This window comes from Cervus elaphus, chromosome 22 (assembly GCF_910594005.1).
Source record: "Cervus elaphus chromosome 22, mCerEla1.1, whole genome shotgun sequence".
NCBI lineage: Eukaryota > Metazoa > Chordata > Mammalia > Artiodactyla > Cervidae > Cervus > Cervus elaphus.
The window spans coordinates 15404325-15419792 of NC_057836.1; the positions used below are offsets into that span (position 1 = coordinate 15404325).

The following is a 15468-nucleotide window of genomic DNA, read 5'->3' on the forward strand; positions in this document are numbered from 1 at the left end:
CCCTGGATCAGGAAGATCCCCTGAAGGATGAAATGGCAACCCACTCCACTACTCTTACCTGGAGAATCCCATGGGCAGAGGAGCCTGGCGGGCTGCAGTCCACGGGGTCACAAAGAGTCAGACACAGCTAAGAAAGTAAACAGCAGCAGCAGCTGATGAAGGGATCTTAAACCCTGGTTAACTAGTCTGCTTCCTAAGAGAGGAAATCCAGATCTAGTGTTCTTTCCTTGGAGCCAAGACGATTCAGGTCATCAAACAAGAGCTCCATAACGCTGTAACAGACAAGGTCTGTGCCTGGCTGCTGTGGGTCTCCCCTTTCTCAGATGGTAACGTACAGGCCCTCCCGTCAGCAGCTGCTGGGAGGAGGGAGGGGATGGGAGCGAAAGGAGGAGGGATGAGGAGGGGAAGAGGCATGTTGAAAAGTAACCATGTATCCACAATTTCACCCAAAAATGAGCACGGCTTCAGCCTCTCAACCACAGACTTCAGACACCAAGAATCTACCCCCAAACAACCATGGAAATCAGTTTGAAAGAAGAAAATAATCAAATGTTTTATTTTTAAAAAAAAGTCTCTCCTTTGAAAATTGAAATTCTGAATTTTTCCCTTTCTTTTCAGCTAATTGGTTCCATCGTACATCACCCATCTGGCCAGAAACAGCAAAGCTTTCTTCTTCAGGATGACATCCGAAGGCCTTCCTCCCTGCTTGGGACCCAGGGGGAGAGAGACCCCCTCTTCTGCCCTCTTACTCCCACAAGGGGGGCCCAGGCAGAAGGAGGGACATTTTCCATTCCCTCTCTCCCCAAAGAGAAGTGGCACCTCAGCTCACACAAAGCATGGCCCACCAAGGACCTTTTCACTGATCCCCAAAGTCCCTTCAAGTCACCAGATTCTTCTTACCTGTTACTTAGAACCATAATCCCCCAGGAAAAGGCTCACGTTTTCTCTCTGTCCAGGACAGGCCCCGGCTCTGCTGACCCAGCCAAGCCCAGCAACACCACCCCTCTGCATCCACAGGGTCAGGATCAAGGACCAGAGTAGGGGGGACTCAACCCCTGGAGCTGATACCCGAAAACATGCTCATAATATAAAACCTGAGCTCTCCATTTAGCTTCCAAGACATCTCTGGTTTCTTGGGCAGGAAGCTTAGTCTATGGTCTGCCTCCCAAAGTGAGGATCTCATGAAATCTACCAGTGCCACCGGGTGACAGGGGGTCCTCTGCCCCCCAGCTCTGTCCCCTCCAGGCCAAGCATCAGGACAGGTACTCTGAGGGATGGTGCTCAGGTTCTGAAAACTCATTTGGTTTTGATTCCTTGCCCCCCAGAACCAGGCCCGTTCCCCCGGCCTTCCGCTTTCATCCCTGTATTCCAGCCGGACATAAATCTAAACCAGAGCCCCCCAGACGGTGCATTTAACGGAGACTATATTTACCCATCACCAAATTGTCTTGACGTGTGCTTAATTACTTAAATGCCTTTAATCCCAAGCCTTTTCTTCTAACAAAATATAAACCAGCTCAGCTGGATGAATGATAAACCAGATGTTTACAGCACACAACACAGCCTGGCTTCAGTCAAAATAATTGAGACATCGTCTCCCGAGCAGGGAGGGGAGATGCCCAAAGCATACATTTGTTTAAATGCTCTGACACCGATATGTCTATGAATACATAGCTCCATCAAGCTGCTATTTTCTGTCTGTGAAAAGGCAACGGTTTCCATATGAAGGAACAGAAAAGGTGTTGGTCAAGGCGGTGTGGGCTTCTTTCCATGGTAATGTGCACTTGAAAGGCATTCCAGGATGGGCTGAACTTGCACGGCCTTGACCCTGAACACTGATCTTATGCTATGTGGATTAGGTGGCACCGCATCGGGCTGAGCTAAGTTTGTGATGGCTCACAGCCAACAACAACAACGTCACAGTCAACCAGCACCCTGAGGAACCCAGACTCACAGGCACACCCAGGCTCTAGCTGTGGTGGGTGCATCATCCCCCATCCCTCACTCCCCAAGTGACAAAGACACAAGGAGTGAGTCGTCTTGGGAAGTTACAGGAGCGGTTGTTCAGTCGCTAAGGCGCATCTGACTCTTTGTGACCCCATGGACTGCAGCACGGCAGGCAAAATGTTAGACCGTCACCAAATGCCCATCCCTTTTTCAAGGTCAGCTCCCCTCTCTTCTGCTTAGTTTTACCCTCTGCCCCTCCTTTCACTGAAAAATTAAAAAAAAAAAAAAGAAAAAAGAGAAAAAAAGAAGAGAGAAAATCCAAGAGATGGTACTGTTGGCTAAGACTCTGAAAGGGACTGAACACTGAATGCCCAAGTAGCAACTGTGAGAAAAAGTCACAAAAAAGATTAAGCCATTCACAGAGAAGACTGGGCTTCATTTGAAGCTAGGGTCTTCATTCACAGAAGCTAGAGTCAGATCCCCAGAAGGTGAGCGCGTGGGCCCCTCTCCCCACTCCTGGACAGCGGCAGGGTAGGAAGCCTGTGGTAGCTCATGGGGCACTCATCCTGTCTACCTGTAGAGTCCCTAAGAGGCACCTGGGGAGCAGGTTAAAAACACAGTTTGTGCGCCTGGAGGAAAGTCGGTCCCTCTCCAGACCTGATTGGCTCCCGCAGAAAGAAGACCATGTTGCTCCTTCCAATTAAAACCTAGGGAATATCAGCGCTTGAAAGAAACTTCAAGAACATGGAGGGGTCCCTCCTTGGGTTCAAAAGGGGAGAAACGGGCAAAGTGAGGGAACGTGACTTGACCAAAGTCTCGCAGTTTGTTGGTCCCACAGCTGGAACTGGTGCTTCCCCAGCCTCTCCCGCCTCTGTCTCCTTTAAAAAGGCACCCTCTCCCCTTCTCTCTCTGACATCAGCGGGGTCCCAAGATCCACTGGTTTCTCCCGGGTCTGGCAGGTCAGAGGGAGGGAGGAGCCTCTTCCCCTTACAGTCACCTGCTCCCGTCCTTGGCCCAGTTCTGTCCCTCTCACCACCAGGAACCCCTCTCCTGTCTCACGAGCCCAGAGATGGTAACAGCTCCCCTGTTGCTGAATCTAGGACACCACACTGCCCTGGCACCCCCAACCCCCTGCTCATACCTCTGTAAATGGTCTCTCTGTTGATACTCCTGCCTTGAACGATGCTCATTTGAGTGGGTTGTTCATTCCTGGTGGGACCCTAACCTGATTCCCTGCAGTGGCTGGCTCCCTTTATGTCTTCTGTATCACTTGCTTTCCCTGCAGGCATCTCTCTTGTCAGACAGTCACATGGCTTATTCACTCCTCGCAAATGTAAGCCCCGTAGGGGCAAGGATCTGTCTCTGACCTATATCCTACTCTAGTCCCTAGGTCTCAAACATGAATGATATGCAGCATATGAATAAATATTTGCTGAATGAATGGATGTCCAGTGGGAAAACCTAAACTTCCACTTTCACTGGAAAATCTTACCCAATAACTTCATCCATTTATTAACTGATTAATTACAAGATCAGTGAAGAAGAGCCAAGAGACTTGGGGTTCAGTTGGTCTCCAGATCTCTCTCCTTGGGCTGGAAGTTCATCTCTCTGTTGTGAAAGTAGTTTATCCATTGAACCTATTCTGCATGGGAGTTTAGAGGATCAAATGAGATAAAGAGTGTGAAAATGCTTTGCAAAACATACAATGACACACGTGTGAGGAATCCATACCTTGGTTATAGGGAGAAATTCTTCTGTGTACAGAGACCTCTGATCTGGTCATCTCAGCTCTCACAACAGAGAACCCAGGAGGAAACATTATCTAGGCCTCTCATGCAGCCCATCCCTCAAGGTCCTGCCCCTAACCACAGCAGAATCTTCCAGACCCTCCTTCAGTGTCTTTTCCCTCTCTTTTCATCGTCAGTCCTAATGAGTTGGTTTTTCTGTGTCCCAAAGAGCAAGGCAAACCTTGAAAGAGCAAAACTCAAGGAGGGAGGTTACCTGAGTCCAGAATTCAAAAAAAATCAGATAGTGGGGACAAAACAACCCCAATAACACTTTGATAATCCTCGAGGAAACATAAATAAACTTATGTTCTCAAGGACTATCCTGAATCGTACATATATTTACATATGCCTTTATAGAGACTCTGTGTTTGCATCACCTGTATTAGAAAGCAGGGAATTATATGAGAGACTTTAGAAAAATTTCTATATAAAAAGATATTGCTGAGGATCTTAAGTGCTACATCACTGAATGTATTCCCCTCTCACTTAGGTTCAAGGTCAAATTTGCAACCCAACTGCAGAAACTAGAGGGCCATATGGTTTGAATATTTGTCTTCTACTTTTTTCCTCCTAGCTTCGACATTCTATTTTGTGTTTTTCCTGGTTCTTATTTTTTTATTTATATTATGCTGCTTTATTGTTTTTCTTGTAAGCTACCTCTGAAATTTTGTGGAACAAGACAGGAATATAAATAAATCAATACATACACCCTGCATACAGTATAATGCTCTACAAAAGTAGGCATTCAGAAAAACGTACTTTCTACAAAGAAGAAAGTGATAATACCAGATGAATGGAAGTATGTCTGAATTATTATTATCTTTTTTCTTATTTTTCCATCTTCTAAGAATATTTCTGATCTTTATCATCTTTTCATCTCCTAATCTCTACTGCAATTGAGGACAATGGGGAAGGAATTAAAGCTTTGTAGACTGGCCACGAAGGTAATGGTAAATACCACATAAAGGGTAAATCCCACATAAAGGGTAAATCTGAGACTGAAAGATCAATGAAAATACCTTGGAAAACAATTCCACGCATGATCCTATTCTTCCTTTTTTTTTAGTTTTATGAGGCAAACCTCCTCTGGAGGAAATCTAAGCCAGTTCTAGCCCCTTGGCGTTTCTCTATAAAACCAGAGAGAAGGGCAATAAAATCAAAATTGACCCATGACTCAAAGGTCCGCATTATCCTGAGGACTCACAATGTTATCACATTCCTCTTCCTTTCTGAACTTCTAAGTAGGATGGTAAGTTGGCCAAAAAGCCGAAAGGGTGCTGGATTTTCCCAGGCAGAAGTCAAAGAACCCGAGAATTGGCCTTCAGCATCCTCCTCTGCTGGGAAACACAGTTCAGTCACACGTCCCTTGTTAGAAGCTAATAAATCATCAGCAACTACCGTGGAAGCAGCAGCCTCTGAAGACGCAGCCCAACTCCATGCCTAGTTCTCTGTATCCGGATTGCAGCGGAGACAGGATCAGAGTGAGAGAACCCAAGTTCTCGTCCCAGTTCTGACAGTGTCTCAGTATGTGACCTTGAACGAGCCATCCATCTTGTGCCTTTGGTAACTAGAGATAATTCCTGACTCACCAGCTTTCCCAGGCACCATGAAACTAATACTAGACAATATTTTGGGGCCACGCCCTGCAGCATGTGGGATCTTAGTTCCCCAACCAGGGACTGAACCCATACTCCATGTACTGAAAAAGCTCAGAGTCTTAACCACTGGACCGCCAGGGAAGTCCTAACACTAGATAAACTTATGATGGTACTTAGATGCATCCATGGGAATTGGCTGCTCTTAGTCTGTGTGCCCTTCACCCTCTCTGTACAGTTCTAATATCATACCTACCTGATCATCTCCTAATTATCTGTTTACATGTTTGTCCACATGGCTAAACCAAGAGCCCCACGAGGATAGAAATTAGGTCAAATTCATCTTGCCATGTCTCAGTTTCTATAACGTTATTTGACACTAAGCGGGCACTTAATAAATGGTTTCTAAATGTCAAAAAAGAAAGGAATTGTTGAAAACTACTCAACAACAAAATCCTTTAGATGTCTGACTTTGTGGCATCACACACACACACCCCCAGATCCTCAAAGGGGGGAAATAAAAACTTGCTGTCTTAAAGTAGAAGGGCTCTAATGACCTTTCAACAATCTAGAGGCTGCCCACAAAATAAACTTCAGTTTTTAAGGACTTTCCAGTTTACAAAACAGTTTTCTATCCAGTCTTTACAAAAACTCTGCAAGACAGATCATTTTCACCCCGATTTACCTAAAAGGGAAAACTGAGTTGGAGAGAATTGAAGTCATTTGTCCACAAACACCCATCGTTGGGAACTCACCAGTTACTGCTGTGAAATCAGCTGGCTGGGCACGTTTAATTAGTTCAATAAAGCAAGTCAACTGAGTGGAACATGCAGGGCAGCCAGCCAGGGGCACTGGGGGATAAAAGATGACCCAGACACTTCTCAAGGACTGTCTTGGGAGTCTAAGCCACAGAACATAATCACCAAGAAAGACACAGAACTTGATGGGAGTTCCAAGCATAGAGCATACAGGGAGAACCAGGGGACAGAGATGTTTGGTCTAGGGGGTGGGCCCAGCTGAGACGTGGAGTAGGATATTCCAGCAAAGGGAACATCAAGAGTAAAACCAGAGGGTAGTCATGTTAACAGGCAGAGAAGTGGGGGAGACAGAGAGGGCAAAAGAAGAAAGAGATGGAAATGGGCATAGTGAGACACTGATTTGAAGGTTCCGGGAACACCTCAGCGGAGGTATCTAGCCAGTCGCTATAAAGATGGGTGTGGAATGGGAGAGAGGAGAAATAGGAATTCAAGGCTGTAAGAATTCTGTTCAGAGTGAGAATAAGGAGGCCAAGGAATGTGGAGAAGACAACCTTGAAAATGGGGGAGGAGGAAAAGGAAGCTGAGTGTGGTCCAGGAGGAAGAAACAGAAGGACAGCGATTAGTGGATCAGCGGCCCCTCCCTGGATCTCAACTGTCAGAAGATGGAGGTTCAGCGAACAGGTCTTCATTCAGTAAGATGCAGGACGATGAAGGAGGAGGAAGAAGCCATGAAATGCGGGCAGTAAAAAATCACTTGTGACACCCGAGGGAGCAGTTTTGGTCCAGCCAAGGGGGATGTAAGGCAAATTAATGCAACTGAGGAGTGAACTCGGAGAAGGCAATGGCAACCCACTCCAGTACTCTTGCCTGGAAAATCCCATGGACGGAGGAGCCTGGTAGGCTGCAGTCCATGGGATTGCTAAGAGTCGGGCATGACTGAGTGACTTCAGTTTCACTTTTCACTTTCATGCATTGGAGAAGGAAACGGCAACCCACTCCAGTATTCTTGCCTGGAGAATCCCAGGGACGGGGGAGCCTAGTGGGCTTCCATCTATGGGGTCGCACAGAGTCGGACACGACTGAAGCAACTTAGCAACAGCAGCAGAGGAGTGAACTGGATTAGAAATTATGGCAAATTCCAGGACTTTGACAGTGCAAGTGGCTCAGTCGTGTCTGACTCTTTACAACCCCATGGACTATACAGTCCATGGAATTCTCCAGGCCAGAATACTGGAGTGGGTATTCTTTCCCTTCTCCAGAGGATCTTCCCAACCCAGGGATCGAACCCAGGTCTCCCGCATTGCAGGCGAATTTTTTACCAGCTAAGCCACAAGGGAAGCCCAAGAATACTGGAGTGTAGCCTATCCCTTCTCCAGGGGATCTTCCCAACCAAGGAATCGAACCGGGGTCTCCTGCATTGCAGGCGGATTCTTTACCAACTGAGCTAAATGATGGCAAATTCTAGGACTTTGACAGAGGCTACAACAAAGCACAAAATACATCTTCAGACCTCTTGCTGCCTCTGGGGGTCCTCAGTTCTTGTCACATTGTTCAGTTGCTAAATCGTGCTAAGTCACAAAGTCTCTGCAACATCATGGACGGCAGCATGCCAGGCTTCTCTGTCCTCCACTGTCTCCCGGAGTTTGCTCAAACTCATGCCATCCAACCATCTCATCCTCTGTCGTCCCCTTCTCCTCCTCCCCTCGGTCTTTCCCAGCATCAAGGTCTTTTCCAATGAGTCAGCTCTTTGCATCAGGTGGCCAAAGTGCTGGAGCTTCAGCTTCAGCACCAGTCCTTCCAGTGAATATTCAAGGTTGGTTTCCTTTAGAATTGACTGGCTTGATCTGGCTGCCTACTTTATTATTCTCTAGACTTTTCTCTAAATGACTCTTTTCAACTCAAAGCTGCCTCAAAAGTGAAAGGTCTGCCACCTCAGAGTGACAGGTTTTCTGAGTGACAAGTAACAGTAGCCCCTTTGAATAGAGTCTTCCACCTGCAGGGAGACCGTATGGACAAGACACCTGAGCATGGATGTAAATTCGTGGTGTCACCCTGCCATCACCTGTGTCCCTTCATCACCCATCAGTGTCCCAACTGCCTACCTGGTACCCAAATGCTGGGGGTCCTGTTTCAAACACAAACACCCCCAGATTCAAAAACCAAATCACAAGGCAAACAGGCTCAGTCAGACATGGTGACAAGAATGCTGAACTCAGAAGAGGCGTCTTCAGACTGATCCGCCCTCCCTGGTGGTCAGTTTCTTTAAACATCAAGGCAGATGCTTGGACTAAAAGGCCACTAAGATGTCTTTCTTCTTAAAAAATGAATAAAAACCAGCCATGATTTGGGCAGTTATTAAAACACTTTGGAGATGGTGAAAAGAAAGCAGCTGAACTTGGGATCAAGTGGAAGGTGTCAGCATGGCTTCAGGGAGAGGAGAGGAAGGACAGAGACCCGGGGTGAATACTGGGGGGCAGCCCCAGCCCCACAAGAAACGGGACTCCCTCTATCCCCGGGGGCCGGTGGGGCGCCCCCTCCAAGTGGGTGTCTGTTTGTCTTGCTCTCATCTGTTGAAAGGATGCCCTGGCCCCCCATCAGCATGGCCCGCAGTGGGAGGGACCTTACCCATCGTGTTGTTGGCTCGAGAGCAGGTTGTGCGCTTCAGGATCTCATGCACCTAAAACAGAAAACAGCCAGGCTGTGAACACCTGGGCCACGTGCTGCAGCCCCAGCCTGGTGTGTGTGTGTTGGGGGGGGGGGGGGGGTACCCAGGCAGGTGCCAGCTTACAGACTGCAGGTCAAGCACATTCAAACAGAGCATCTAACCCCCTCACACACACTCCACACCTTGCCCTGCCTCCCGAAAAATGAAGAAAAGGTTGTATGTTGACTGAAGTTACAGGAGGGAAGGGGACCCCAGACCCACACCCCTCTGTGAGGTCTTGGGAGGACGCTTGGGGGTGGGGAGAGGCAAGGAGGAGGGGTGCCTTCCTCATCAGCCCCAACAGTGCCCTGCTGCTGAGGGGTCCTGGGCAAGCTCCGGGCGGGTCCTGAGGGCCCGTGGTCCCCTCTGTAATGGAGCTATCTCTCAGAGATGTTTGGAGGAACCAAGAAAGTGCTTTGGCAATTGGAAAAGGGTCCCCTATGTCTTGGTCACTGGGACTATTACTTCTTTGCCTGAGCATCTTGCCTCCCCAGGCAGAGTAGTTCTCCCAGGTCCTCAAGACTCCATGTCTCAAAGACGTGGAGAAATTTTGGGCACACAGCAGACAGCTGCCCAATGACCACAGCTCATCAAGAGATCTACAGCCCCTGAGTGGGGAGCTTGTATGGACCCTGTGAGGGCAGAGTGCTGAGAGCATCCAAACCAAGGAATCCCAGGGGGCAGCATAAACCTGCTGGCCAACTAGTGCCCTCCAATGGGTCCCAAGTCTGTGCCCAGCTCTAAGGAGATGCCAGGGATGGAACTCTGTGCTGGGACATGTGACTGGGCTGCCCAGACAGCCACAGGGAAGAGGGCACAAGGACACGGGCCTAAGGAGATGCTGGCAAGGCCCTCAGACCAAAGTCTGGGGCAGAGCAGACCCCAAGACAAACCTCAAGCCTCTTTCTCCCCCTGTCACAGAGTGGGGTAGACTGGGGAATGGGCAGGAGGGGAAGGAAGAAGCCTCCAGGACGAGAAAAGATGTGTTACACCATCACCATTCACACTCCCACATTCCAGCCACAGAACAGAAGGAGTGGAAAATAAATGACTTCCAGCAGAATGGGGCCCAAGAATGCTTAATTCGCTTATAACACGGTGCCGTATTCAACAGCAGTAATAATTAGGAACAGCATTTATATGGCAGTCCATCATTTTACAAGCACTTTGCAATTGTCGGGTAATTTCCACAACACCCTATAACTTCCCCCCCAAGACGTGGGACCTGAGCCGTGGCGAGAGTTAAACTGCTTGTAACAGCATCAACCCGGACAATGGGAGGCTCACACTTTTTTACAAAGGAAGATAAAAGAAATCATATGCCCATTTTAAATCTTCCTAGAACACCAGGCCAAGAGAACTGGAGTGTTTTCCTGCCCATTCTGCAGGCAGAGTCAAGGCTATGTTTTCAGCATGACTTGGAGATGTTCTGTGGCTTCCTCCAATCCTCCATCCCTGCTCACCCTGCTCATCACCCTGCTGACATGGAAGTCTCTCTAAGTTGTTGCTGTCGTTCAACCCCTAAGTTGTGTCCGACTCCTTGCGACTATAGCACGCCAGGCTTCCCTGTCCATGGACTACAGCACGCCAGGCTTCCCTGTCCTTCACTATCTCCCTGAGTTTGCTCAAATTCATGTCCACTGAATTGGTGATACTATCTAACCATCTCATCTTCTGCCACCCTCTTCTCCTCTTGCCCTCAATTTTTCCCAGCCTCGGGATCTCTTCCAATAAGTCGGCTCTCTGCATCAGGTGACCAGAGTACTGGAGCTTCAGCTTCAGCATCAGTCCTTCCAGTGAATACTCAGGGTTGATTTTCTTTAGGATTGACTGGTTTCATCTCCTTGCTGTCCAAGGGAGTCTCAAGAGTCTTCTCCAGCACCACAATTTGAAAGCATCAATTCTTTGGCGCTCAGCCTTCTTTATGATCCAGCTCCCACATCTGTACATGACTACTAGAAAAACCACAGCTTTGACTAGATGGACCTTTGTTGGCAAAACGATGTCTCTGCTTTGTAATATGCTATCTAGGTCTGTTATAGCTTTTCTTCCAAGGAGCAAACGTCTTTTAATTTTGTGGCTACAGTCACTGTCTGCAGTGATTTTGGAACCCAAGAAATGAAAATCTGTCACTGTTTCCAATTTTTCTCTATCTATGCCATGAAGTGATGGGACTGGATGCCAAGATCTTCATTTTTTGAATGTTGAGTTTTAAGCCAGATTTTTCACTCTCCTCTTTCACCTTGATCAAGAGGCTCTTTAGCTCCTCTTTGCTTTCTGCCATTACAGTGGTATCACCTGCATATGTGAGGTTGTTAATATGTCTCCTGACAATCTTGATTCCAGCTTGTGATTCAATCAGCCCAGCATTATTTTGCATGATGTACTCTGCACATAAGTTAAATAAGTAGGGTGGCAATATACAGTCTTGATATACTCCTTTCCCAGTTTTGAAAGTCAGTTGTTCGATACAAGGTCCATTCTTATTCCTCCTCCTTATTTGAAACCTAAGTCCTTCCCAAGGGAAACACGATGCCATGTTTCCATTGTGAGCAGTGCTCCTGGGGCCCGTCTTTCTCTCTCCTCTTCTGTCCGTAGGCTGGATGCTCTCCAGGTGGGTAGAGGACAAACGTATAGTGAAGAGAGATGCCCTACAGCTCAGACTGGGGCTGCAGGGTCCAGGCCCTAGGCAGATTTTCATTAGAATCAACCATCCTGCAAAATCCAGAACCCTGGCTTTGAAAGGGAAAAAGACAGTAGGAGAAGACTGGAAAATGTATGGCATGCATGTCTCCCACCTTCCCTCTAGATCCTGTGCAAACACCCCAGCAGTTACCACAGCATCCAGCCTCACCGCCCTCAACACAGACCAACAATTAGCCCCCATGATCATCTGTGCTATACTTATTTACGGTTTGGATTTATTATATTTCAATGGATAGACTAGAAAATATCAGGAAAGCATCATTTTGCATAGAGGAAATAAATTAACTTCTGTTGTTTTTTAACACTTCCTGGGGTTTTTGTTGGTTGGTTTGTTGGTTTTAGTTGCTGCTGTGCAGTCTTGCCCGTCCTGTAGCTTCTGAGACTTTTAAAATATATATTTCAAATATTTAAATAGTTTAATAAAACAACAAAAAAGTAGAAGAACGGCCATCATCACGAATGTTGGCTTCTATTGAACAGGCTGGTAACTGTGTCCTTGGACAAACAGTCCAGTTCTAACATTCTCTGACACATCAATGCCCAGGACCCTTTGAGGATAAAAGAAAGAGTCACAGAGGCACAGCAGTGAATACTCCTTCAGACACGAACAATATGCCCGAATTTTTAAAATTCATTACATCGTAGAGCCTCAGTTTCCTCAACTGTCAAGCAAGGGGGTCACCTGACTAGCTGAAAGTCCCTCCACCCCCAGCCCCGAGCTCTGATAGTCCCTGCTTTTATGATTCCAAGAAGGGCCTGGGTGGGACAACCATAAAGAGAAGATATCCTTCACAACCTGAGACTATGTCACTACTGAGATTGGGAAGCTCCTGGATGCTACTCCCGGTTGCGAGGCAACTCCAAGCAAAGGATGATGGGAGGCAGCAGGGATGGAGAAAGATGCCCTGTCAAAGGGGATTCAGGCTTCCCCACCCTCTCCCGAGCCCACCACAACTGGTTAAGCACCTGGTTAGCTGGTTTACTTACAATGCGACTACGGGTGGCATTATCAAAGAAGGTGTCCTTGTCCTGGATGTTGTACCTGCAGACACCAAGAAAGCCTGTCAGTGCATTTCATTACTGTATCCTTGTCCTGGGACCACTTGTCACCCCAGGCCCAGGGCAAGCGTCTAGAAAACAACATAGCTAGATGGGTAAGACACACACACACACTCACACACACTTATGATGTTTACACTCTTTCCAACTCAGTAATTCTGAAAACTTTTCAGAGAAATTTATCATTAGGAAAACAAATGCAACAGAAGGAAAAAAGTTCCCTACATTAAAACGTTCCTTTCAAAGTTACTTGTAACAAAGATTATGGAGGGAATATGCAATTCCAAAACCTAAAGGATAGATTATCATGCAGCTACTTGAAATTATAATTAAGAAAACTTTACAAATACTGTAGAAACATTTAGACTATGAGAGGAAAATGTTACACAATAACAAGTTTTAAAAACAAAAGTAGGTAAAAAGGATTCCCATGTATGTACAAAGACAGTTTAAAAAAAAAAAAAAAAAAACAAAGAAGAGTACAGTTTCTGGATGTTGGGGTTATAACTGTTTTTTAAATTTTCATTTGCTATTGTCCCTGTTGTTGCAAAAATCATAATACATACCAAACTCCTAATTATGTAAGACCTGTGTCTGTTCTAAACTTCAAATGTTGACCTTGCACTCAAACAAAAACAAAAACCCACCTCTGTGACTGTGCTTAGGGCATTGTGTTGGAGGGAACACAGATGCCTGAACCCCCACCCCGGGAGCCCAGGCATTGAGGTGTGTTTCCAAGTCATTAACGCAGAGTAGAACGTGACCACTTATAGACCATCACTATGAAAACTCAGGAGATGGACAGTATGTTTTCATTGGGTGTTAAGAACTGGTCTTGAAGGAACCCAGAAGCTGAGTGGTGGAGACGTGTGGGAGGCGGCAGGTCGGATGTCCAGGCAGATGTGGACGAAGGGCCAGGGAAGGGAGGACACAGAGTGCAAAAGAACAGCCAGCCAGGAAGTCAACGTGTCAGTCCCAATTCAGCCATTTAAGGCAGCATGACCTTGGACGGACCCGGAACCTTGGCTTCCTCTCTATTATAGAAGGACAATTATATCTGGATGGCCGCTTCACAACCCGACCCCCACAGCCCCCGCTACTCACAGGTACATTTTCTCCCTGGAGAACGGGTACGAGAGGTTCTTCATCCGGCTGTTACTGTGCTCGGGTACTCGGGGCTTCAGGGGCGCGCTCAGTTTGTGCAGAATCTTGTTGAACGTCTTTGCAATGCTGCCTTGTGACTTGATCTCGTACATCTGCGAAGGCAAAGCTACCAGTGAGAGGAGGAGAAGGCCACATCCGACACTCAGAGGGGCAGGGCTTGCAGCCAGAGCTGCACGGGGGTCAGATCCCCCGTAAGGGACACTCGGGGGGAAGGACGAGCCAGGGAACCCAGGCAGAGCGTCCTGCCCTTCCTCCACTGCTCCCACACAGAGGCGAACACCCTCAACTATTTGCATGAAAAGGAGGTGACCTCTTCAGGAAAGGAGAAGTGCAGTGAGGGGTCCACACTTCCTATACGGCTTCGTTACATCGTCACAGGAGGCCTACTGTGTGATGCCATCGTGTGTGTGTGTGTGTGTGCAGATATGTGTTCAGTTGCTCAGTCGTGTCTGACTCTTTGCGACCCTATGGGCTGAAGCCCATCAGACTCCTCTGTCCACGGGATTTCCCTGGCAAGAAAACTGGAATGCATTGCTATGCCCTCCTCCAGGGGATCTTCCTGACCCAAGCATAGAACCCGCGTCTCCTGCATCTCCTACATTGGCAGGTGGATTCTTTAGCACTAGTACCACCTAGGAAGCCCATGATGTCACCATACTAAGCACTTTACCCAAGTCAGCTCCAACACGCACTGTACCCAGCTGGGTAGATAATCTTACTCTCCGGTTATGATGAGGAAATCAAGTCTCAGAACGGTGAGAAGAGTGAATAAAGGTCACACAGATGGTAACTGGGTGACTGTTTAGGTTTAATGCTTGTCAATCCAATCTCAAGTCTGTAGCCTACAACCAGACCACACCCCATGTGATCATCCAGCATCACTTCTCCTGTGCTCCTCTTAGTAATGAGTCTGCTTTCAAAGTACTGAACACCTAATGAGCGCTTTACTCAAGCACCTTCTTGAGTGAAGAAGTACCTTTCTTGAGTAAAGCACAGCGTTAGCGCCAGGATAATGACCATAGAACCTATAGTATTCGTTGCTCAGTCGTGTCCGACTCTTTGCGACCCCATGGACTGTAATCTGCCAGGTACCTCTCTCCATGGAATCCTCCAGGCAAGAACACTGGAGTGGGTGGCCATTCCCTTCTCCAGGGGATCTTCCGGACCCAGGGATCGAACCCGGGTCTCCTGCTTGCAGGCAGATTCTTTACCATCTGAGCCACCAGGCAAGCCCATAGAAACTATAGTTTCTTATAATGCCTAGAGCATGCTTGCCTACAGTATAGCATCTGGTCTTTCTAATTCACAGATGCTGTCACCAAGACACAGAGGTTGTACTCTTCATAGCAAAGCTTTGATGGACTAACATTAAACACAAATTTTTTACACAAGCTCTCCTTCCAAGGGGGCTTCCCAGGTGGCACTAGTGGTGAAGAAGCCAGATGTGGGTTCGATCTCTGGACTAAGCTGGATTGAATTTGTCCTGTTGCAGTGGATGACCAGAACAAGAGCCACACTCAGATCTTATGACATGAAAGGAAGCCAGTTGTCTTCTCTTTCATGATATCCTCAAGTTGCTTAAATCTCAAGAGGCAGTAAAACATGTATGAAGCACTTGTAAGATCAATGGAGACAAATGGCACAGAAGGGGCACAAAACGCTTCGAAGGTTCAAAGAGAGGAGACAGCAAGTCCAGCTGAGGGATCAGGAAAGTGCTTCATAGAAGGAGCAGCATTTCTGCTGGGCTT

General features: G+C 47.4%; 1 protein-coding gene across 2 annotated transcripts in view; it reads right to left on the reverse strand.

Annotated features, from left to right (window-relative positions):
* Nucleotides 1-15468, reverse strand: part of ANO2 (anoctamin 2) — a 336156-nt gene that overhangs the window by 224912 nt on the left and 95776 nt on the right. For both annotated transcript variants that reach the window (XM_043882141.1, XM_043882142.1), the window contains exons 5-7: nucleotides 13661-13812; nucleotides 12485-12539; nucleotides 8713-8764 (exon numbers count right to left, since the gene is read on the reverse strand). In XM_043882141.1, coding sequence (XP_043738076.1) covers nucleotides 8713-8764; nucleotides 12485-12539; nucleotides 13661-13812 — 259 coding nt within the window. The remainder of the gene's footprint in view (nucleotides 1-8712; nucleotides 8765-12484; nucleotides 12540-13660; nucleotides 13813-15468) is intronic.